The sequence below is a fragment of the Podarcis erhardii genome (assembly GCF_964252035.2).
Source record: "Podarcis erhardii genome assembly, chromosome: 7".
Taxonomy (NCBI): domain Eukaryota; kingdom Metazoa; phylum Chordata; class Lepidosauria; order Squamata; family Lacertidae; genus Podarcis; species Podarcis erhardii.
This window is the reverse complement of record NC_138511.1, coordinates 62,213,583-62,237,837: the sequence shown is the minus strand read 5'-3', so window position 1 is coordinate 62,237,837 and position 24,255 is coordinate 62,213,583. Positions and strand designations below refer to the sequence as shown.

Sequence of the window (24,255 nt, the reverse complement as noted above, 5' to 3'; positions counted from 1 at the left end):
AAGCTGCAGGTGGGACAGAATCACTTAGGTGGGCCCACCTCAAAGTTTATAGGTTTCTGCCTTTGGGGAAAGACTAACTTTGCATGCAGGAGTTCCCAGCTGCAATCTCTGGTATCTCCAGGTAGGTCTGGGAGAGAGACCTATTGACTGAAACCCTGGAAAGCTGCTGCCAGTCAGTGCAGACAGTGCTGAGCTAGATGGGCCAATAGTCTGGCTTAGGATAAGATACCGTAGTTTCTTATGTCCTTAATATGGGGAAGCTATTTATTTATTGATTTATTTAGTCATCTGTATCCCACATTCTTCTTCAAAGAGCTCAAGGTTGCATGTATGGTTCTCCCTCTCCTCATTTAAACACCACAACAGCCCTGTGAGGCAGGCTAGTCTGAGAGGCAGTGACTGTCCCAAGGCCACCCATCAGCTTCATGGTCAAGTGGGGATTTGAACCCTGGCCTCCCAGGTCCTAATCTGACACACTAACCACTACATCACACTATAAGGACACCATGCTTCTCTGAAACTATATGAACACTCTTATAGGGATATTTCCTAAATCCTTCACATGTACACCTCACTGGCTCTCTGCAGGTAGAACAAGGAATGTTCTCTTTCTGAAACCCTGGAAAACTCTCTGCCACTCAGCATAGATAATAATGAACTCGATGGACCCATGGTCTGGCTCAGTGTACAGCTGCTTCCTGTTTTCTTATATTGGGAAGAGAAGCATCCTTTTGTGGGCTCACTATGTGGCAGAGGTGCTCCCTTTCCAACTGTTCCATTCCTGACAGAATAGTTAAAGCAGGAGCAACAATCTGGTGCCCTCCAGGGGTGTCTGGACTACAACTCCCATCATCCCTCACCATTGCCAATGCTTACTAGAGCAAATGGGACATCTAGAGCAGTGTTTCCCAACCTTGTGCCTCCAGCTGTTTTTGAACTACAACTCCCATCATCCCTGACTAGCAAGACCAGTGGCAAGGGATGATGGGAATTGTAGTCCAAAAACAGCTGGAGGCACAAGGTTGGGAAACACTGATCTAGAGGGCACCAGGTCTCCAGTCCTGAGCCACTGGACAGTTTTGAGCCATGTAGCTGTGAGGAGCTCAGCCTACACTTGAGTAGGACCCTGGCAGAGACACATGCCAGACTGCCATTTTCTCTCCCTCCTGGTCTTTTGTTCAGGAGCTTCAAAAGCTTTCTTCTGCCCAAACATCACAGCGACTGATGCCAACAGACACGGCACACTTAGGGATCTGCAGAGTTTGCGCAACTTGCATAACAGACCACAGCAACTCAGCATCTTGGCTAATCTACTTTATTTACATATAAACACACATGGAGCACTGCAACATGGCTCCCTCTCTCTCTGCCATCAGACAGCAAAGAGAAAAAGGACAAAGGACAATAGTCCCACTTCACGGAACACAGTAACACGAACATCCTGTCTCCATCACTTCTCACTCTGTCATGTGAAAGACAAAAATCCCATGACTGCAATCATGGAGCAGGAATTCTAACAATAGCATGGTAAATAAGGTGTGAATCAGTAGACCCAGGAACCACTCATAAGATCAACCTATAACACATCTGCAGTTCTGCAGTTCTGCTAACCATGCCAGATGGGGGCAGAAGGCAGGGGGAGGGAGCTCCAGCTGGAGCTAGTACAACAACCATAGCTGATGCCATCATGTGACAGGAGCGGGGTCAACTCAAGATCCAATGGATCACCTTCTCCCTATGCCTGGAATGCCCCATTTGGCAAATGAAAGGGAGAGCTCTGCTCTGGTGGAGTGACACTTCTGCTCAATCCATGCACAAACCAGCCTGGCACAAAGAGAGTTTGGATTGCTCTATTACTGTTTTTAGGTTTTTCTGTTGTAACCCAATACTCATGATTGATTGTGAGCTTAAAATGGGGTGGCCCACCTCCAACACCCCTCTGTTTACCAACTCCACTTCTGATCTTTGCATATGGAGTGACATTGGGGGTGAGTCTTGCATGCCCCCCATATTAAGCCCCCACATGTTTAATTAGATACTTTGTATAAGGGTTACCCTTCTTCTGAAGTGTTAGGATGATCAGATGAAGATGGGTCCCTGTCTTTTAACACAAGCATGAAAGGGGAGACTTTGGAGGAAATACAGCTTGTCAGATGTGGGGTAAGAGGTTGCTCCAGCAGAAGTTCCCTCCTCTTCAGAACAATTCAAACTAAATGACTTTGGTGTAGTTTTGTACACACTGTGTGTATAATGTGTGGTTCCTATTTTACCGCACCATTGCAGGCCATGCAACTGTGAGGGAGAATTTAAGCAATTCTCAAGGTGTGGCCTTACTTCTGCCAAGGTTATTCTGAGAGGCAGCCTGTTGACAGCCACCACTTTTCCTCTCCAGAATCCCCTTTGGTATGGTGGTATATAAAAATGTGGGGCTGTTCTGGACATTTGGGGTTGAAAGTGAATAGTGGTTATTGGGAGCCTTCTGTGAAGTGGGGGAGGGGCATAAATGTGAGTGTGCGGCTGGCACTGATCTATTGGCCTAACATTTGTATTTTTGCTCCCCTCCCCACACACGGACAGCTCCATGTGGTGGTCATCTGACCTCTCCAAGTGGAATGATCTTGTCTCCTGGCTGGCCTGGATTCTACAAGGATTCTCTGAACTGTGCGTGGGTCATAGAAGCTCAGCCAGGATACCCTATCAAAATTACATTTGACAGGTGGGTGCTATTATGATTTATTCCAACCAAATCACTTTAAAAATGCAAAAAATAAATTTTAGAATAAACTAAAACAGTGTGGTTGCCAGAAACCTGAGAACTGTGTGTACCTGGCAAGCTTGAGATCCTTGGACTATTCTGTTTCAAATGAACTTTTGCCCCTTTAAGAACATACAAAGCTTCCTTATTCCAAGTCAGACCATAGTTCCATTTAGGTCAGTGGTTCTCCAGCATTTCAAATGGGTTTCTTTCGCTGCCCAACCTGGAGATGCCAGGGATCAAGCCTGGTATGGTATGTGTGCGAACACCTGCCTTTTGTGGGGTTGGAATGCAGCCTACTGTACAGGATTTGTATCTGTGGGTCCTCCCACTTTCGTCTTTGGCCCTTGCCCCTACTGGCACACAGGCCCCAGAAAGCAGCTCACGAGGCTCCACCAGCTGAAAAATATTCCGCAACCCTGGTTTAAAAGAAAGGGACGGGCAAATGGGGACACAGGGAGTTGTTGTTTTTACAGGCACGTCTCTCGCCCCATTGCAGATTTAAAACGGAGGTGAATTACGACACACTGGAAGTGCGCGATGGCAAGTCCTACTCGTCACCCTTGATAGGCGTCTATGACGGCACTCAGGTCCCCCAGTTCCTCATTAGCACCAGCAACTTCCTTTACCTCCTCTTCACAACTGACAAGAGCCACTCTGATGTCGGCTTTCAAATCCGCTATGAAAGTAAGTCAGGAAATGCAGGCAATTACACCCTCACCAGTGTCATAAAATTACTCCTTATAGCTGTCTGGAATATGCCCCCCCCCCATTCATCTTCTTTGCTTGGTTTGCACTATTGATACCAAATGTTAGAAGACCTTGAAATTCTTTAGTGTCAGTCACAGCCTGTATATGGGGGACTCAGAAATGAAGCTTGATGTAGGGTGGGGACTTAGTGTTGAATGGAAATGAGAGTGTGATGGAAATATTTTATAGATTCTTTGGCTCCTGGGTCCAGTCATGTGGTGATGATATCATCCTTCATCATAGCTTTCTAGATCAGTCTTCCCTAGCCAGATGCCCTCCTTTTTTTCTTTCTTGGACTACAATTCCCATCATCCCTGACCATTGGCCATGTCAGCTGGGATGATGGGACGCTGTAGTTCATAATATCTGGTGAGTTCCAGGCTGGGGAAAACTGATTCCAAACCAGATTCAGTCTATATTATTTTGAGGATCTCAAGTAAGCATTTTACAAAAATAATCTTTCCTGATCAAACTTACATCAGGAACGATCCATCTCTCACTAGCTGGCTCCCCTGTTTGATTTAAGTTTCAACACTCTCCCCAACACAAGAGCAACATTTTGCAGAATCTTGAAATGAAATGTCAGGACAGCTTTATATATAAACCTATATCTAAAGATGTTGGAGAATTTTGGCAGAAACAGAAATGAAAGAATGAAATTCCCAATGTTTGCTTCTGGAGCAGAAATCAACCCAGCAAATGTGATCATAGAGTTGTAAAGCTGGTAGGGACCCCAAGAGTCATTTAGGTCAACCCCCTGCAATGCAGGAATTGCAGCTAATCATAATTCACAATTATTGTTGTTTTCAGCCCTTAAATGCTATGCAATGATATGTAATTGATCACTGCTCCCACCCCAATTTGCATTGTATTTCCCTTGCATAGTTTCAGGCCTTTTTTCCATTTCATGTTATATTACCAGATCAGAATGAAAGCAACCTCATATCCAAAGTGCACCCCTGTCCCATTAAAGATCGGCTGGCAGCCCAACATGATGCATATTTACTCAAAATTAAATCCGTTGAGTTCAATGGGATTTAATCCCAAGTAAATGTACAGAGGATTGCAGCCCAAGACAGAATCCTAAAATCATTACCTATTGACAAAGCCAGCCCACCCATGACACAGGGTGTAAGCTCCCACCTCAGGTGGCAGAAGTGCAAGAGTCAGCACTCTGCCCACCCCAACACTTCCACCAACTAGAGGGAGGGGTTCCAGCATGTAGCATTTCTGCTCATCTTCCCTGCCCTCAGACGGAGAAGCCGAGAGAACAGCCATACTTTGAGGAGGACCCAGGTTCCCGCCAAGTACTGTGGAACTGGGGTGCAGCAGGGCAGCCCAGGAGGCAGCAATCCCTATTTTGCTTCAGGTGGTGAAACAGGGTGGGCTATCCCTGCTTATTGTGCAGAGTTATATCTATCTCTGAGGTGTGATTCTCTCCCCACCCCCACTTCTGCCTCCAAATACCTTGAAGCTGAGTCAATGTGATAAGCAAGTAAATTTAAGACAATGTGATATCCAATTAAACTTAAGTGTTTCTCTTATTTTGTTATCACTCTGGTATTTTTTGGTTGTGAAGTGGCTTATAAATCTGCAAATAAATAAGTATAAATGTTGCGTTCAATGGCCAAATATGTGCCCAGGACCAGCAGCCAAACCTCTCCCTCTGTGTTCTTTGCAGCAGTAAAACTCCAATCGGACCACTGCCTGGACCCTGGGATTCCTGTCAGTGGGCAACGACATGGGGACGATTTCTATGTGGGGGCCTTGGTGACCTTCAGCTGTGACGCAGGCTACACCTTGAGTGACAGTGAAGCTTTGGAGTGCGAACCTAATTTTCAGTGGAGCAGGCCTCTTCCTAGCTGTGAGGGTAAGAGCTGAGTGTTGGAAAGCTAAAAAGTCTGGGCTTGAAGAATAATAACAACAGAGCACTATGCCATTGGTCCCATCCATCCATCTCTCCTGCTCACCATGAAGTAAAATGGCTCATAGTCTTGTTTCCAAAATAGCTTCTATGTTTCTCTTCTTTTTTGCTGTTTTCTTCATTCTGCTTGTTACCATAACTAATTCTTATTTGTGTAAACCCTAGGGAATTAGGATTATCTAATTCAAGTATCCTGACTCTTCAGGGGATGAGGCCAGGGTTCAGAGTGGAGCAGAGTATTGCCATCAGGCCCAGTCATGGATTATACGTACTAAACCAGAAGCACTTGCGTCAGAGAAGGTGCCAGCACTCTCTTGACTCTCTGTTGCTTTCCTCTCTGACTTGGAGGCCACAAAACAACAAAATGATCAGTAGAAGCAGTATTTAAAACATTGAAAAATAAATAAATTAAATGATGAGCTAAAAAACAGATTAAAACACCGGCCAGCTTTCGGCATACCTAGGTAGACGTGTGTAAACAAAACAAAAAAAATGTTTTTAGCCGGTGCTGTAAAGAGTGCAGAGAAGGTGCCTGCCTGATATGAATAGAAAATTGGGGTAAGTGGACACTTTAAAACTTCATGAAAGTAAGGTGGAAGTAAACCAAAATTAACTGAGAGAGGATGGAAAAACAGGGCAGTGTCAGGGGCCACCTATGAGATCGCCTTACCTCACATGTGCCCACGACAACAACTTCAGTCAGTGGAACAACTTCAGTCAGTGGAACAATTCAAGCAGGTGCCTTCAGTACTGCTAAATTGGCATAAAGGCTGTCCAATAGCATCAGGCTGCCTAGCCCAAGCAAGGCTGAAAACCAGGCAGTGGCTGGGAAAGTGCTTGGGTCTTTGCTAAGCAACTGCTCCTCCCTCCCCACCTCTGAGAGCTCTGGCTTTTAATGTCTCTTCTTCTTCTCTTGCTTGATCACAGCTCTCTGTGGAGGCTACGTCCGTGGTTCCAGTGGCACTGTGCTTTCTCCAGGCTTCCCGGATTTCTACCCCAACAATTTGAACTGCACTTGGATTATAGAAGCTTCTCACGGCAAAGGTAACTCACGTGACATGCTCCCACCTTTCATCCCACGGGGGGTGGAAAGAAAGGATCTAGCTTTGTGGGTCTCCAGTTGATCCTCAGAGCAGGGAGGTGTCCCTCCACCACATTTTCTGAGGTTACCATGAAGTGGAGGGACTAAAAACTTACTCTGGAGTAACATAGTGCAAAAGGTAAATCCCTCTGTGGTTTAAGTCCCAGAGCAGCCTACTGCCTACTTCTGCAGTATGGAAATACCAATAAAACAATGCTGTTGTAATAGGTGTCAGATAATGTATTGGCTTTGAAATGCACTGTAGCATTTATAAATACGGTGATATTGATAGTAGCTCCATGAATGATAAAACTGAAAGGATAGTAGTTTCCCTTGTTTTATAAGAAAATGAAAGGATGTACTCAAAGACAGCATGAAGCAAGGAGCTCTGTACCTGCTCCCTGTCTTTTGTGGCATGCCCCTCAATCAAGAATCATCTCTCTCTTATTTCCTAGTTCCTCAGTTTTTCACCGTGCTGAAGTGGAATGGAATGTGGAACTGCAATAGATAGGCAGGAAATTCCTGCTTTTTTAAATTTTTGCAATCTTCCAACACTGTTTTCATGACCTCCTCACTGCTTTGCTTCTAATCATCTTTCCCCTGTGATGGGGTGCAGTCCTGGGCTACGTAACCTCTGCCACACCCTTTCACCTGTACCCCTCTGGCTGTGGTATTAATCTGCTGCAGGCCACACTAGCACACCCTGCCCTCAATGCAGTTCCTCAGCTGCACAGGATTTGCTGGTTCCTCTGCTAATTCATGCTGATTTGGGACAAAGTTGGGACTTGAAGAAATGCTGCCGCAAACAGCCAGATTTTTTAAAGGGGGAAGAGAGAGGAAATCAGGCACATAAGTGCACATTAATTTTGAGCTGCATTCAGCAGCTCTGCTCTTTGAGTTCTGCTAGATACCAGCACAATGGGAGCCACTATCAATCAGTTCTGTGATGCCAATTGTATTAAGGCAGATAAACCAGTCACTGAAAAGCACAACGCATTAGTGCAGGCGTTACACACTGTGCAAGGTACCCCACAGAGCAGGAGCAATCCACTCTTCATTAATCCACTCAGCCCTGGATTCTCTCTTCTGATGAGAGGCTTCCCATTATCCTACCGCTATGCTTAACGTGCAGCACACAGAGCCTGACACTCTCCCGTAAGATGTAATCCGTGCAGCTCCTTGTTTTCCTGAAGATCAAAGAGCGGCTTCCGACCACCCTATGTGAGCAGCGTCTGCAAGCCATGTGGGGCCATGTGATGTGGATCCCAGGACACCTTTGCTTGAAATTGTTCATTTTGGGAAAGGCTGTGGGGCCTTTTGTATCAGCCTTAGGGGGCTAGAGTGAATTATGAATAGTGGAGCCGATATGGTTGGTGTAAGCTGTCGTGTCCCAAGGACCATTCAAAAGCCCTTGGGAGGCAGATGGAATCAGAAGTTCACGAAGGGGGCAGAAACTGGCAGTGCAGGCAAGAGTCCAGTTTGTTACTCAAATCCAGGAGCACGAACACAGGATAAATATTGAAGGCAGACAGATAGAGAGTTTTCAGGACCTTGGACAGGTCAATGGAAAGTTGATCACTTGTTCCAAGGACATGTGAGCTCAAAACTGACCCAAACCAGCTTTCCATGGCCCCAACTCCATCCCTGACTTGGGAGAGGAGGACCTTTAAGGGCCAGTCCTTGATCCTGAATCCAAGTACTCTTTCACCTATCCACCTGCCCTCACTTGGAGCACTACCTGCATTGAAGAGCAGGAACGGGAGCCCATGACATACCTAGCAGGGAAGGTTCTCATCCCATGGAAAAGTTTGGCTTAAGCAGTTTCTGGGGTGTCCTTGTTCAAGGGTCTTGTGCCTTTTGGTACCTTCCAGTGCATGAGTCTGTGCTAAGGAGTATAAAGGCCCATCAGAATTGGGAAGGGACAGCTCACCTTAATCCAGGGGTGTGGAACCTGTGACCCTCAAACTGTTGTTGGCTTCCTGTTCCCATGTGCCACAGGTAGAATGGCCAGTGGTCTTGGATGATGAGAGTTATAGCCTGACCACATCTGGAGGGCCACAGGTTCCACATCCCTCCCTGAATCCCATTGTTGGGGCAGAGCAGATCATACCATGAAGTGCAGCAACCAGAAGGTCCTGCTCTGTTGACAGGGCCATGGGAGAAAGCCAGTCTCCTGGAATTATTCATATCAGGCCAGCTAATCCTGAAGCTTTGTACTGCCAGACAATCTGTCAGAGCTGAGCTGCAGGCAGCCATTGAGCAGGAGCCAGGAGTTCACACCAAGGTCAGAGACGGGTGTCAAGAGGGAAAGCAGAATCCAGTAGCAAGAGGCCAGCAATGATGATTGCTGCTCAGGCAATGTCTCAGCCTGAAGAGGAAGGTTTTATTAGTCCCTCTTGTTGAGGAGAGCCAGGCCCTGGGGGGAGGGGCAGGATAGAGAGAATGTAGGCAATTAACTTGGACCTCACCCATGAAGAGGGTGAAATAAAGTGCAATGTTGCTGTTTCCCTCCCAAAAAAACAATCAGAACATTTTCCCCACTCCCAATGTAATAATATGGGTCAGTGTTTCACCCAGTTGCAGAAGTAATTTCAGTGTTTTGAGTTTTCCCCCACAGCTCCATTTGCTGTGCTGTTGACATGAGGATCTGTCCACTGGCCTGTTGTTCCACCAGCAAACATAATCAACATTTAGTCCAATACACTCCATCCCTCCTCTCCTCTGCTGATTGACTGATACCTCCATTGACCTGTCCTCCAGCCAGGCTGTCACCCCAGCCAAGAACAGCAAGGGACGCTTCCTGGCTCTGCCACAACTCTTGACTTTGTATCTGATGTGTTTATTAGTTGATGAAACATGATCCCAGATGTGGGAGAAATCCTGCTATTTGCAAGGGACATTTTCTGCTTTTCTCTTCCAGTTTTTGAGACATTCGGTTCTTATTCAAGCATTCTACTCATCAATTCACCCAGGACACAAAGGGGGTGGGAGGGAAGAGGGGTGGGCTATGTAGTCTCTCCTCCCATGCTGCAAATGTCAGCCTCCCTCCCTCTAGTGTTTCTGCATGCAGTGCAGATGTCTGTGGGCATGAGGCCTTTGTTCACACGGATGCACTTGCTAAGGCTTTCATGCAGTTGCAGCTGGTGGGCCTTCATGACACCCTCTCTTCTGTTTTCAATAGTGTGTGTTGCTGCCGATTACTTTTTAAAGAAGTGTTTATTGCGTTTTCAGAAATAACAATACCTGTCTATCTAGGTGTGCTTGTTTTCCTGAGAAAATAACATGATTTTGACAAACAATGCAATGAGAAGGAATTAGTGCAGGGTGGGGCCTTTAGCCTTCAGGCGGATTCTCAGGGCCTTAAAAGGGCCAGAGATACACTAGCCAATCTGGATGGACAGACTCATTCTAGTACCTGGAAACGCTTTACCTACTAGGGAGATATTAAAAACTGCAATCCTGCCTGCTCACCATACAGGGGAGCTGTGCACCAACCTCCACAGGCTTCCACTGCCCAGTTCTCAAAACAGAGGCATGTATTCTCCTTTTCCCCTCTGTGTCTTAAGAAGGAACTAACACATAGCTCCCCTCCCCTCCCGCACACATTTTCCTAGGGCCATAGTCTTGCTTTTTTCACTTGGGGTTTTTACCTGCTTGCTTAGTCTTTCTGTCTCCCCATCTGTCTCCCCCCCCCCCAGCTTGACTTGCACAGACTGTCAGAGAGGTTTGATGTCTCATGGTCTCCGGGAGGTACAGCAGAATCATGCCCATTTGCATATCAAGGATCTTGACGTCTCTGATCCAACCTTGCAAATGTAGCCATGGCTGCCTTTGAAAACTAAGAAAGCAAACTCTCCTTCTTACCAACCTAAAGCTAAGCACGGTGCTTTCTGTTATCCATTGGAATTAAGTTGCTAGCCTTTTAAATCCTGTGCTATCAAAGCTTTGAGGCTGCCAGCTTTTCTTCCTATACATGGTTGCTTTACAGTTAGCTGCCCCCTCCTCCTTGCTACTGCTGAATGGTTTTTTTGATCACAACGGTCCCCAGGCACTGATCAATCCCTAAGAAGGATTGCAGCCCTTCATAGGGAGCCACTATTGGAAGACAGAACACTGCTGGTTTCAACCCAATATGATAAGAAACAGGTTTTTATCCCCAGGCAAGGAATCTTCACCCTTAAGTAGTGTTCTGCTTTGAGTGATGTCCTCAGCAATAGGGAAGGCAAGGCTATGTAGCACCCTGGACAGCTCCATGCAGGGCTCTGGCTGGAAGCTTCATGAGCACAAAGCTCAGAGGTTGCTTCAGCAGGGATCATCCTCAAAACTGAGCTTTCAACAGAAGTTGCAGCTCTATCTCAGTTACTAACTCATCTGCCCTTGATGAAAAGAGCCTCTTCATTTGCAAGGGCCCAGTTTCCTTTAATAGTCCTTGACTTTAATGGAGCAGAGGAGAATGTGGTTTCACTAAGACTTCTGAACTGGAGTCTTCTGTTAGTGGAGGACAGCATAGCAAGCTGGTGGTACTGGCACAAGGACACTTCTTCCAGATGTGCTTTTAGTTCGCTATGTATATCTGGGGCTGGCCATGATGGCAGTTTCAAGGCTGAATGCATCATTAATATCAGACAGGAAGAACCCACATGATTAGCTGGGCCTAGGTGATTCAGACACTTGGCACAGCCAAATGGAAACCCCACTTCACCGGAAAGCAGTTCTCCAAATTGATTGGCAAGGTGAATCAGTGGAAGCAGATAATTAAGTAGTATTACCCTAAAATAGGGGTCATGGCTCTCACTCAAGTGGCTTTTTTTAAGGATCAGAAAAATTAATACATTGATCTATTAGCAATTAATTCATGGAGCTTCCATTTTCATAGGTAGTATACCTTTGAATACCAGGTAACATAAGAGAATTGACAAGGGCAGGCTATTGCTTTCATACCTCATGAGCTTCCCAAAACCATCTGGCTGGCAGCAGTTAGAATGATGGATGAAATCGACCCTTGGTATCTTGATCCCCCAAGTCAATTATAAGCATGAAGTTCTTGCAAAGGAGTGATGGGAGAATAGCATAGATGCATTCTTGTAGGGCTCGGACAGGACAATTATTCATCAAAGGTTCCTAGTCCTCATGGCTATATATTACCTCCAGAATTAGAGGCAATATGCCACTGAATGCCACCTGTTGAGGGGCAAAGAGCAGGACAGCACTATGCCATTGGCTACACCTCATTGTTAATGAAGAGAGAGCTGAACCACAAGTTCTAGTTTGGATAGCATGCTGATATTGGCTTAGCACAGTGTGGTATGGGAGTGAAAAGAGAGAGAGAGACCAGGGAGGTGCAAAGTATTTGCAAGCTCCTCTCCCAGAGCTTACGTTTTCACACTGTCCTGGTAAGCCATAACTTTCTTTTGCAAGCTTCTGCTTTAGCACTGGTAGCCTCCACCCACAACTGCTCTTCTCTCCCTTTCCCAATCACAAGTCACATATTTTGTAGTGACTGAGGTACCATCATAGCACTCCCTAGCCTATCAGATCCTGCTTCACAGTGTTGTCAGTGAGGGTAAATGTGGGCAGTATGAGTAAGAGCAATGCTTCCTAGAGCAGTCATGCAGGTGATCCAAGCCAGTCAGATACATAGTGAATATGAGGATGTCGCTGTACTGCATAACCAATCAGATATTTCTACATGCTATCATGGAGGGCACCGACAACAAGTGACAATCTCAGTATGCAGATGGATAATTCTTAAGGAGTGTTGGGGCGGGGGAGATGTATTTGGCACAGTTGATCATTTTTTGTACCGACCGTGAGTGGCTTTGGCTCAGTCCAAGGTTTTACTCATGTTTTAGCACCGTAGAGATAAGACTTTCCCCCATGTTCGCCTCCCAGCTGTGATTCTCTGTGCTTTTAATCTCTTTTCTGTGTGGCCAAGAGAACTTATCTGCATTATGGACTAATGAGCTGTAAAATTACAGTTTAAAAATAAATCTATTTTTAAGACATTAAAATGCATCAGAAAGAAAGAAAGAAATCCCAGTATATTTGTAAGAGATTAGATAGCTAAGAATCCAGCTCGACCAATTTGTCTGGCAGGACCCGGGTTTGCTAAGAATAAAAAGCAAAGCTCAGTTTCAGCAAGGAATGTTGGACCTGTTTTTAATGCCAATGGCCGCTCTCTGAACATGTGAAATATAAGTAAATAAAGAAGGGAATGCCTTGGGTCATGTGCAGAGTGCTTTTGTCTCCACCCTTCACCACAGTGTATGTTCAGAATGATGTACCTTACAGTATTGTTCAGTTTTTACTTCCCTGTATATCACTTCTATGACAAGCTGCTAAGTGTGTCAGCCAACTCCACAGCCCTGGTGTGTGACCAGAATACCCTTTTCAGCATGCTTTGATCTGTGATGAATGGGTGTTTAAGGGAATAAGCTGCAAATCAGGACATCCCTAGTTCAAATGTTGATATGATCCTAAACTCACTCAGGGCCTTAGGCAAGCCACAACCTCTCCCCAAGCCTTCCAACTGCAGGATTGTTGTAAGAATGAGTGATATAATGTAGGTACAGCAGTTGTGAAGTATTACTAATTACGTTTCTATCACGCATCTAAGTTGCCATGATGATGCACTGGCAATATCATAGAGCATTTCTTCCAGCAGCCTTTGAGCTCAGGGACCTCTCTCTGTGGGGTTTCCCAAAGAGAAGCACACTGCCTAATCCAGGGCATATTTACCCAGAAAGAAGCCTCAGTTAGATTAATACTAGAGATGTCAAGAGGATTTTTCTAGATCCAATACACTGAATGCAATTCCCACCCCCACCCCACGTCATTCGCAAAAGCGGATGCAAATTTGCATAACATTTTCATATGTTGTGTGCCGTGTGTGCATTTGTACCCTTTTTCACAGATGGCTGGAAGGCCCCAAAATATATCGGCAACTACATGCAAATAACGTGTCTGACAGACTGAATCTCAGGAGGTGAAGCTTTCCCCCATAACTGTACCTCCATACTAAAAAAGAAAGAAAGAAAAAAGGCTTCGTCTGTTGAATTTCTGCCCGATGCACAGCTATTAAAGGCACATGGCCAGGCATGGCATTTGCCATATTCAAAGGTGGCAGGCGTATATGTCAAAAGAGATTTCAGATTTACAGCAACTAAGGTTCAGATGGCCGTGCTTGGATAAATTGAAGCATAAATTGTTAAAAAGCAAACAGTGTATCCTAAGAGCATTTGTAGTGGTTATTTATTTATAATGGGTAATTACAGCGATGTTATGAGCATGGGTCAAACAGCCACCCTTCCCTTTGCTTTGCTTTTTTTCTCCTTTTTCTAGCAATAAAAAAATAATAAAAATCTGGGGCCTTTGAAATGGGCATACTCACTTAGGCATTTATACCAGCAGCACCAATCCACCCCCAAGGAGCCCCTTGTTTTTCCCAGGGGTGGGAAAGCAGTAAATCACTCCTCCCACATTGCTGCTATAATCTGTTTAATATCTCCCCAGCTGCCTCACCCCCCCCCAAAAAAAAAACCTAATTTGACATGAGACCAGATAGAAACACTGAACTATACTGCAGGGGTTTTTTCTCTCTCTCAGCCCTCAACCAGCAACACTGGACAATTTTGCAGGGCTGATGCAACCAACTCTTTCTCAACCGCAGCTGCCTCTGCTTGCAACATGGAGGTCCTAATGGTGGGCTTTATTTGCATTAGAATTTTTTTTTTTAAAAAAAAATGTTTGCACACTCAGGACAGAAGTAAAATTGAACCTTAGTTGGAAGGAGCGCGTGTTCCTGTCTGTGCTGCTACCTTTTGCTTTCTCTACCAGGGAAGATAAAAATGCAGTTTCTGTCTGTGGAGTCCCTTCACAGGGAGCCAGACGACCTCTTTTCTAATGTCTACTTCTAGAGAAAAGTCATAGAGTGACACATGCATCAAGGCAGACCAAAATATAGCCTTCAAAAAAGGAGTCAGGGAGTCTGAACTCTAGAGATGGGACTTCCTGGGTAAGGCCTAGAGACTTGCTTTTTTTAAAAAAAGACCTTTTTAGGAAAGAAGTGAGAATGAAATCTCAGAGTCTGAGCCATCTTCTGACTCTGGGCCCAGTGCAGTAGTGCTTCTTCACTGTATCTCCTCTCAAGCCCCAAGGCTTTTACTCACATGCAAATCCCACCCCTGACAAAGCATAGCTGCATCTGGGTTCAGGGCTCTGTGTGAGCTGTGATTCCACACATGAGAGTAGAAAAGGAGTGCAGGTTCCACATTATGTTATATAAAGTGCATAGTTCATGAGTATCTCATTATTATCATTTGTTATTTGTTTAGAAGTCAAGTTTCTAATCCGTATGACTGAAAGCAAAAAGTGAGAAAGGCCCCTAAATAAGGAACAAAGAGGATGAAATGTCCCCATTTATTTTTATTTTTATTTTTGTTATTTATTAACTTTAATGCAAGCACTGCTCCAATCAAATCAGCAGCTCCAACCTGCAGCTGCTTCAACTTCCTTTACATATCCCCGATATCCCATTTAGGTTTCCAGTGTTTGAGGCCAGCTCCTTGTCCTGTTCCATAACAAGAATAAAATATGCAAAACAATAAAATAGAAAAGCAAACTTTCCTTAGACTGTCTTGGCTGTCGTCTTTTCGGAGTGAAAAGCTGGTTCTTTGAAAAACGCTGTGTACCATGGAACTCAGTGGCTCAGTGAATGGTGAATTCAAATGCTGCTGCTGCTGCTGCTCAACCATGTTTCTCGACACATATATTTGAACTGGGGTGCCTCCCTGCATTTGTGTCACTCCACAGGTGTCTTCTTCACCTTCCACACCTTCCACTTGGAGAGTGGCCATGATTACCTGCTGATCACGGAGAATGGCAGTTTCAGCCAGCCACTGAAACAGCTCACTGGCTCCCACCTGCCTGCTCCTTTCAGCGCTGGCCTCTTCGGGAACTTCTCTGCTCAAATCCGCTTCATTTCAGACTTCTCCATTTCTTATGAGGGCTTCAACATCACCTTTTCAGGTAGGCACTGTTTTTCCTAAGGGTAGCTAACCTACAGCATTTATCTACCTTCCTAAATATTTTGTTGTAGCTGTCACACACACACACACACACACACACACACTTTTCTGCTTCCTTCTCAACTCCACAATCCTTACAACTTTATTTGTGTGTGTGTGTGTGTGTGTGTGTGTGTGTCCAAAATGCCTCCAGTCACCAAAAATCAGGCAACTAGTCTTTCAAAGGAACATTTGTTGCCCCTGCAGCTCTGATGTGACATGAAGGTGTTAAGTTAAAAGCTCAGGAAGCAGGAAAAGCCTTGTGGGAATGGGCGATGCTGGATCCTTATGGAGAATAAAGCAATGCGCTCTACATGGGGCTGCCCTTGAATCATGGGAGAAGAAAAACTCTTGGCTTGCTCAGTAATGCCATGCCTGCTTTTTGTCTGTCTGTCAGAATATGACCTAGAGCCTTGTGACGAGCCAGAAGTCCCGGTCTACAGCATCCGCAAAGGCCTTCAGTTTGGTGTGGGGGATGTCTTAACTTTCTCCTGCTTCCCTGGGTACCGGCTGGAGGGCGTCTCGCGCATTACCTGCCTGGGCGGTAGACGGCGTGTGTGGAGTTCGCCTCTGCCAAGGTGTGTTGGTAGGTGGTCACGTGCTTTAATTTTGCTTGGGCAATCTACCATATCATAATGTTACACGGGCAAATAGCTAGTCCTCTGTGGGGTTGTGGGCTTTCTCAGTGCCAACAGGCAGGAAGCGTTGGAGGGACAAGGTGGGGCAAGGCAAGTGAAAGACGTATTGGAGGATCTGTCTTGCATTCTGTTGCGCCACCCACATGTGGATTTTCTCTGACAACAGGGAGCTGGAACATGTGCAGAGGAAGGTGACCAAGATGATCAAGGGTCTGGAAACCATGCTTTATGAGGAATGGTTAAGGGAGTTGGGTATGCTTAGCCTGAAAAGAGGAGTCTGAGACGGGGTATGATAGCCATCTTCAAATAGCTAAAGGGCTGTCACATGGAAGATGGAGCAAGCTTGTGTTCTCCTGCCCTGGAGGATAGAATCCAAACCAATGGCTTCAAGTTACAAGAAAGGAGATTCCAACTAAACATTAGGAAGAACTTTCTGACAGCAAGAGCTGCCAGAAAGTGGAATGGACTCCCTTGGAAGGTGGTAGATTTTCCATCAAATGTTTTAAGCAGAGGTTATGCACATCTGTGGTGTATGCTTTAGCTGAGATTCCTGCAATGGAAGGGGTTGGTCTAGATGACCCTCAGGATCCCTTCTACAATTCTATGTATCTATGGACAAGGAAATACCTGGAGAAAGCTGGGTCGTCACATGCAGTTAAAACATTAGAACAGCTTTCCATCTGCACTGTCATTCCTCCTAAGCATAGGCAGGTGAAATCAGGACTTGGAAAGCATAGGTAGCTCAAACCATATTGGCAAAACTCAGCAAATTCTTGTGATCAAATCCTGACTTAATAATCCAGAACATGAACAAGTGGTGTGCACCTGGTCCAAGCCGCTTTCTGGAAGATTCGTTCCTTCCATCATGGAAGCAGGTGAACAAGCCAGAGCTTTATCAGAGCTGCCTGTTCTGTGCAAACCTAAAAACTATGGTTAATGGTCTACAACAGAGCTCTTTTTTTCCAGATGAAGGGCTTCGTTATCTAATAATCAACTCTCTGGGTGTGACAAACCTGTGGTGGGCAGGATCAGAGGCAAAAGATGGGTGAGACTAGAGGCTGAAATGAGTGGTGCAAAATATGTGGGTTACTTTCTACAGGAGGCTACAATCCAGCCACACAGTTCTTCTCCTTCCGCAGCTCTAGTGTTTTCCTGCTCATTAATTGAGGCCTATTCAATTGTTAGTTTGCTTATCTGCATCTTCTTTAGACTCTGACTTCAGACACAATAGCCTCTGGATTCCCCTCCCTGCCATCCTTTTGCTCAGTACAGCTAAGTCTTTTCAAACTGCTAGTAGTTAGCTCTCAGTGGGAGGTTAGCCAGTTTTCCCAAAATTTTTTTTGTTAATGATCAGCTAACAATGGATTTGTTCAAAGGGCTTCTTTGCCTGTACTTAAATAGGAAGAGGGGGGAATCCACACACCCCCAGCGAATTGCAGCAGCAAAATTGCAGCCTGTAAAGACATTAGACATTGTCTCTGCACCAGCCACCCCACATTCAATGGCAGCACCTGCCACTTTCAGCTCAGTTATGGCAGATCTTCCCAGTTGGCCAGCTTCTCCTGCATCTCAGAGCCAGATCAGGTGGGCCCATGAATTCCCCTCCTTCTGGAAGTACTCTACTTAAAGGGGATGTTACAATGGAAGGTCAGCAGGAGGCTCTGCTTTTGCTTTGGTTGAGGAGCGCTCACTACACAGGGAGAGGAGGACAACAGAATATCTCCCTGATGAAGGAGAGCAAGCAGTTCACCAGCTCAATATCTCACAGGGAAGATCTTCCTCAGCAGAATTTAGAGGAATTCTTCATTCTCTGGAAACCTCTCTCTGAGCTACGGTGTTCATGCAGCTCACTCTAGCATGAATTCGGTGTTTCAACCTCATTACACAGCTATCCAAAAGCAGCCTCTACTTCAGAAGACAGCATTGTTAATTCCTGAATTTCCTCCAGATATACTGCAGCTTCTCAAGGAGGCTCTATTAGTAGAACTAGCTAAGGAAGTAATTCTTCCCTCGGCTACCTCTCAGTCTCCAGGTGTTCTTCACCAACAATCTCTATTTGCTGCCCCCACTCCTCCACTTCTAGGAGGCAGCCTAGAGTGTGACCTTCATGCAGGGGTCCTGGTCCCACCTCAGGTGCTCTGTTTCCCTTGAAGACCTTGACTCATATCATCATCATGATGGTGATTATGATGATGAATGCAGTGATGAATCAATGCCATGTCTACTAGGTATAAGTAGAGCAATTAGGAGACTGAGACCCCTGTAGACATGCCAGAACATTTACTGTGAGCACTGGAAAATATGTGTGAATGTATCTGTGGACTGTGAAGCCTCAGAACACAAGTCTGTTCAGGACCTGGAGGTTTTCTTTTGCTGAAGATTCATTTTCCTGAATTAAATATGCTGAAGTGCTCCCTCGGTAATTTTGCCACTCTCAATAACCAGGAGCCTAATGAGTTCCATAAAGACACATGTCCTAATTGCACTTCTTAAAAGGTTGTGTTACACCAGATGCTAGCAATCCCTGGGTTGGCTGTAACATTGGGTGACTGTAGGAGACTTACACAAGGCAGCACATTGAAACGGCCAATGAAATGCTTTGCCCGCAGTAAGTGGCAGATGCAGATCTCTGTTCCCACTTTGGTATATGCCTTCCACAATCTGGTGCTCTCCAAGCATTTTGGACTACAGTTCCCATCAGCACAACTCTTCCTGAGGCCTTGGAACGTCAATGCCAATCTGAGGTAACAATTCTGAGTCGCATAGTCTGACCTGGAAGAAGAAGGTGTCTTCCTATGCTGTCAGTGGTGAAACTGTGGGGAACTATCAGGACCACTGTCTTCCTGTTGCCTTCCCTGGTCACCTTGGCTGTTTGCAAGGGAATCTTGAGATTGGCTTTGCTTTTACTGGAGCTGGGGGATATGGCTGGTTGGATATTTCAGTCAAGGTGAGGTTGTTTCCAGTCCCTCTGCTGGGCAGCAGGCTGGTCTGCTATAACTTTGAGTGCTATAACTTTGAGTCCTGAGTTCCTCAATGTGTTTGTCATGGCCGGAAGGAGTTAAATGGTGTTATGGGAACTTCCCTGCAGAAGCCAGTTCTGAAACATGCAAATGCTGTGTGCATCAGTCTCCTTTCTGTGTTCCCAACCTCCTCATGTTGAATGAGGTCTGCAGGTCTAGTTACAGGTAGGTAGCTGTGTTGGTCTGCCGTAGTCGATACAAAAAAAATAAAATTCCTTCCAGTAGAACCTTAGAGACCAACTAAGTTTGGTTTTGGTATGAGCTTTTGTGTGCATGCACACTTCAGATACAAGTGTGCATGCACATGAAAGCTCATACCAAAACCAAACTTAGTTGGTCTCTAAGGTGCTACTGGAAGGGGGGGGGGGAAATATTTTGTTTTGAGGTCTGCAGGGTTGGGGTTTTTGTTCTTGTTTTTTACTCACATTTGCCTGAGCTCAAATGGAAACCTTCTCATGAGCAGATACTGTGCTTTATCAGTATCCTTTGCACAGATAGTTCTGCCTCTGTTCAAGTAAACACAAGAACCCCCTGCAGATCTCCCCCACTCAGTGGGGACGTTTGGGGCAGGGTTTGCATGTGCACCTCTTCCACTGGGTTTTCATGCTCAGGGAAGTGCCTGAACGTGCCCTTGCTTACTTTAAAATGTGGTAAGCTGGTCCTCTTGGGAATGGAGGAAACACCATCCCTGCTTACCCTGCTGTGGGTGGGATCCTGAACTTCTTTTCCAAAGTCCTGCCCCAATGGCAGTGCTTTCTTTTCTGTGGTTCATGGGAGTTTTAGCATGTGTTTGTGTTGGATCTAGAATTCTGTGTATGTGTGTAGATAGGAGAATTTGTGCACATCCCAACATAGATAGGGAACATACCAAAGGTGTGTGTGCTCATGCTTTATACTAGTGGCCTGTTCTGGAAATATTAAAACCCAACCACTCTGCATCTCTCTGTAGCTGAATGCGGCTCCTCTGTAACTGGCACTCAAGGCGTCCTGCTGTCCCCAAACTACCCTCTGAACTACAACAACAACCACGAATGTATCTACTCCATCCAGACACAGCCAGGGAAAGGAATTCAACTCAAAGCCAGGACTTTCAGCCTGGAGGCCCGGGATGTCTTGAAGGTAATGGCTAAATCTGGTGGGCAGATGAAAGGCTTACAATGAGGCTTACAATCCAAATGGATTAATCCTGAGCAGAATTTTCAACCCTGCCAAGCAGGAACCAGCTGTCAGAGTACAATTGCTTCCCAAATGTTGACAGCCTAGATTTTCTCAAACTTTTGTCAGAGAAAACATCTTCAAAATGGTGGTTGATGTTTCAATGAAAAGTTCTTGGGAAAGCATATCTGCCACTTGAAGAGGACGGGATGATGTTGGTGACTGGGCTTTGGGTTTCTGTCTTTTTCCCCAAAGCGCTATCCATCTATCATTTTATTTCATTTCATATTTTTTTATAAAGTGCTTAGTACTAAGGACTCATCTTTACCTCCATTTGCCCTGCCTCTTTCATCTGGGAAAGTGAGTTTTCTTTGTATTGCCATCTGTTCCAGTTTAATGCCAAAGAGCTAAATTCCCTTCAGTACATCCTGATTCACAATATACAACACTTTTCTTGGATTTGGGGTGAAGAGTGGGGCAGGGATGGCTTCTTATGAGGTGGTTTACCACACAGCGAAATACAGAGCACCTTTAACACGACCTGAGGCCCCGGGCACTCTTTTTCCTTAGTTTCCACCTTACATGTTCATCTTTCTCCTCACTTCTCATTCTCTTCCTGTCTTCTTTCTCCTCTTCTGCCTCTCCCTTTCTGCTTCTTAAAAGACCAAGCAAAACCCTCCAACAGAAAAATAATGTAGCCACCAGGGGAGTTCCAGTGAACACTATCTAATACACTTCTGGGCCATTCACTGCAGCTTTTCATTGATTTATCAGTTTGATTGATTGGATGAAACTTTTTATTTGACTGAAAAGCTGCCCCCCTCCCAGTTAATCACCCTTTTTATGCAAACATTTTATACATGCATTTAATTGTGCTGTTTTAGTACTGACATGTTTGCTGACCTGGAAGGGCAGGATATGAATTTAATAAATAATAATATAAGCTGCAGCAGCTTCTCATTTCACCCTTATCCCAGAAAGAATGTCACTTTTAATATTGTGATTCCTGTGAGATATATTTATTTCCTCAATCATATGCAAATTTATGCTAATTTAACAAATAATCTGATTAATCCATTAAAATGCCATTAATTGGGTGATGAGGGGTATTATTTCAACACCCCATGATGACATCCAATTTCCCACAAAAAGAGTGGGGCATTGTGGGAACTCTGCACTAGACACAGCTTAGCAGAACTTTGAAATCCTCTGGGAAATCTCACTTCTCCAGCAGCCCCTGAAAACCACAAAAAAAAATCTCCCATTTCACAATTAATGGGACTAAGAAATTAAGGAGGGGCATTCATTCAACTCTAATTGATATAATGCCATCAGTGTTTATAGGTAAGAAAAGCAGAAAATGAGCAGAATTATTATCCAGAAGGAGGCATTGGGTCAAGACAATGCAAAGGCTGGGGGTGGGCAGAATTGTGGGGAGGAGCCCATCCTCAGTTGCAGTTATTTTTCCCTTTTCCAGATCTATGATGGCAACAATAACTCTGCCCGCCTCCTGGGCACCTTCAGCCGGACAGAGATGTTGGGCCTCAGTGTCAACAGCACCTCCAGCTCCATGTGGCTCGAATTCATCTCAGATGGCAACAGCACAAGTCAAGGATTCGAACTGCAGTTTTCTAGTAAGTCCATAGACAACCTTGCTGTGACACAAGGCATAAAAGCTGGGTCATCATCATATGGGACTCCTACGTTTCATGCAGAGGCAGGAAACTGTTTCCAGCCAGTGGACCGCATGTCTTGTTCCCTAAACCCTGTAGGACATTTTGACAGGTGGGGGGGCTGCCCACTAGGTACATTCAACTAGCAGCCCGATGTTCCAGCCTCTGAGCACAGCCCCTAGTTCCCTCGAAGGCCCCCCCCCAGGTGTTATTTTGTAGTGCTTTCTCTCGATATGTGATCCCAAGCACATCTTGGGATCTTTAAACACCTGGTATGAATATCAACAAAGCTTCTGGCCATAGTTCTTCCCCTTACTGGCCTCAGCTTCAGCCTTGCTTGTGTTAGCTAACAAATAGGAATGGGGCTCTTCCCCCTGGGGAGAAGCTGGTTAATACACTCTGGTTAATAAGGTCTTTTGTCTGTATCCTGACTTAAGCACAGGACAACTTGATAGGCAGAGCTAGCATGGTTGAGGCTGCTGATCAGTGAAGCAGCATTGCACTTGGAGTGGATAAATGTGTGGTTTAGTGGGCAATGCAGCCTGTGCTTTGGGAGCAGATTTTCTTCTCTCCCGAAAGCAGCTGTGAGGAACCAGAAGGCTGCATTTGAGAGCTTGTAGGTCACATTCAGCTCAAGGGCTGCCAGTTGCCCATCACTATTTTGGGTCCTTCAGCAAATAGCAAGGTTGTGTGATGTGGTGGATCACCAGTGCTTTATTTTCTAAAATAGGAGATGGTTACCCAGAAATTGGCCTGTCACCTACTCCAGATCTATTGCTGTTGCAATATTTATGTACTCAGCTGCAAACTCTTCTTTATTATTACTTGCCTGTTATTGCTCTGCTTTCCTTTGGACCACATCAGTGAAACTGAGAGAGGGGTCTTGTTGTCCGGGCATCCCAGGACTTCCATACACACTGCCCAGGAATGTTCCCTGGGGAGGTTGCTTTGGTGCTGCTAAGACAGCGGTTGGACTTTACTCCCAAAGGTGCCCTCCATTGTCCCTAATAATAATAATAATAATAATAATAATAATAATAATAATAATAATTTATTTATACCCCGCCCATCTGGCTGGACTTCCCCAGCCACTCTGGGCGGCTTCCAAAAGAATATTAAAATACTATGATACATCAAACATTAAAAGCTTCCCTAAACAGGGCTGCCTTCAGATGTCTTCTAAAAGTCTGGTAGTTGTTGTTCTCTTTGACATCTGGTGGGAGGGCGTTCCACAGGGAGGGCGCCACTACTGAGAAGGCCCTCTGCCTGGTTCCCTGTAATTTGGCTTCTCGCAGTGAGGGAACTGCCAGAAGGCCCTCGGTGCTGGACCTCAGTGTCCGGGTAGAATGATGGGGGTGGAGACGCTCCTTCAGGTATACTGGACCGAGGCCGTTTAGGGCTTTAAAGGTCAGCATCAACACTTTGAATTGTGCTCGGAAACGTACTGGGAGCCAATGTAGGTCTTTCAAGATCGGTGTTATATGGTCTCGGCGGCCACTCCCAGTCACCAGTCTGGCTGCTGCGTTCTGGATTAGTTGTAGTTTCTGGGTCACCTTCAAAGGTAGCCCCACGTAGAGCGCATTGCAGTAGTCCAAGCGGGAGATAACCAGAGCATGCACCACTCTGGCGAGGCAGTCCGCAGGCAGATAGGGTCTCAGCCTGCGTACCAGGTGGAGCTGGTACACAGCTGCCCTGGACACAGATTTCACCTGTGCCTCCATGGACAGCTGTGAGTCCAAAATGACTCCCAGGCTGTGCACCTGGTCCTTCAGGGGCACAGTTACCCCATTCAGGACCAGGGAATCCTCCACACCTGCCCGCCTCCTGCCCCCCAGAAACAGTACTTCTGTCTTGTCAGGATTCAATCTCAATCTGTTAGCCGCCATCTATCCTCCAACCGCCTCCAGACACTCACACAGGACCGTCACCGCCTTCACTGGTTCTGATTTGAAAGAGAGGTAGAGCTGGGTATCATCCGCATGCTGATGAACACCCAGCCCAACCCCCCTGATGATCTCTCCCAGCGGCTGCATGTAGATGTTGAAAAGCATGGGGGAGAGGACAGAACCCTGAGGCACCCCACAAGTGAGAGCCCAGGGGTCTGAACACTCATCCCCACCACCACTTTCTGAACACGGCCCAGGAGGAAGGAGCGGAACCACTGTTTGACAGTGCCCCCAGCTCCCAGCCCCTC

The 24,255-nt window shown here is 45.8% G+C and overlaps 1 protein-coding gene across 10 annotated transcripts in view; it reads left to right on the top strand.

Annotated features, from left to right (window-relative positions):
• CSMD2 (CUB and Sushi multiple domains 2) overlaps positions 1–24,255 on the top strand; it is a 506,434-nt gene that overhangs the window by 365,038 nt on the left and 117,141 nt on the right. For all 10 annotated transcript variants that reach the window (XM_081871629.1, XM_081871627.1, XM_081871630.1 and 7 more), the window contains 8 exons: positions 2,578–2,716; positions 3,255–3,442; positions 5,187–5,375; positions 6,357–6,473; positions 15,322–15,537; positions 15,973–16,161; positions 20,183–20,352; positions 21,866–22,022. In XM_081871629.1, coding sequence (XP_081727755.1) covers positions 2,578–2,716; positions 3,255–3,442; positions 5,187–5,375; positions 6,357–6,473; positions 15,322–15,537; positions 15,973–16,161; positions 20,183–20,352; positions 21,866–22,022 — 1,365 coding nt within the window. The remainder of the gene's footprint in view (positions 1–2,577; positions 2,717–3,254; positions 3,443–5,186; positions 5,376–6,356; positions 6,474–15,321; positions 15,538–15,972; positions 16,162–20,182; positions 20,353–21,865; positions 22,023–24,255) is intronic.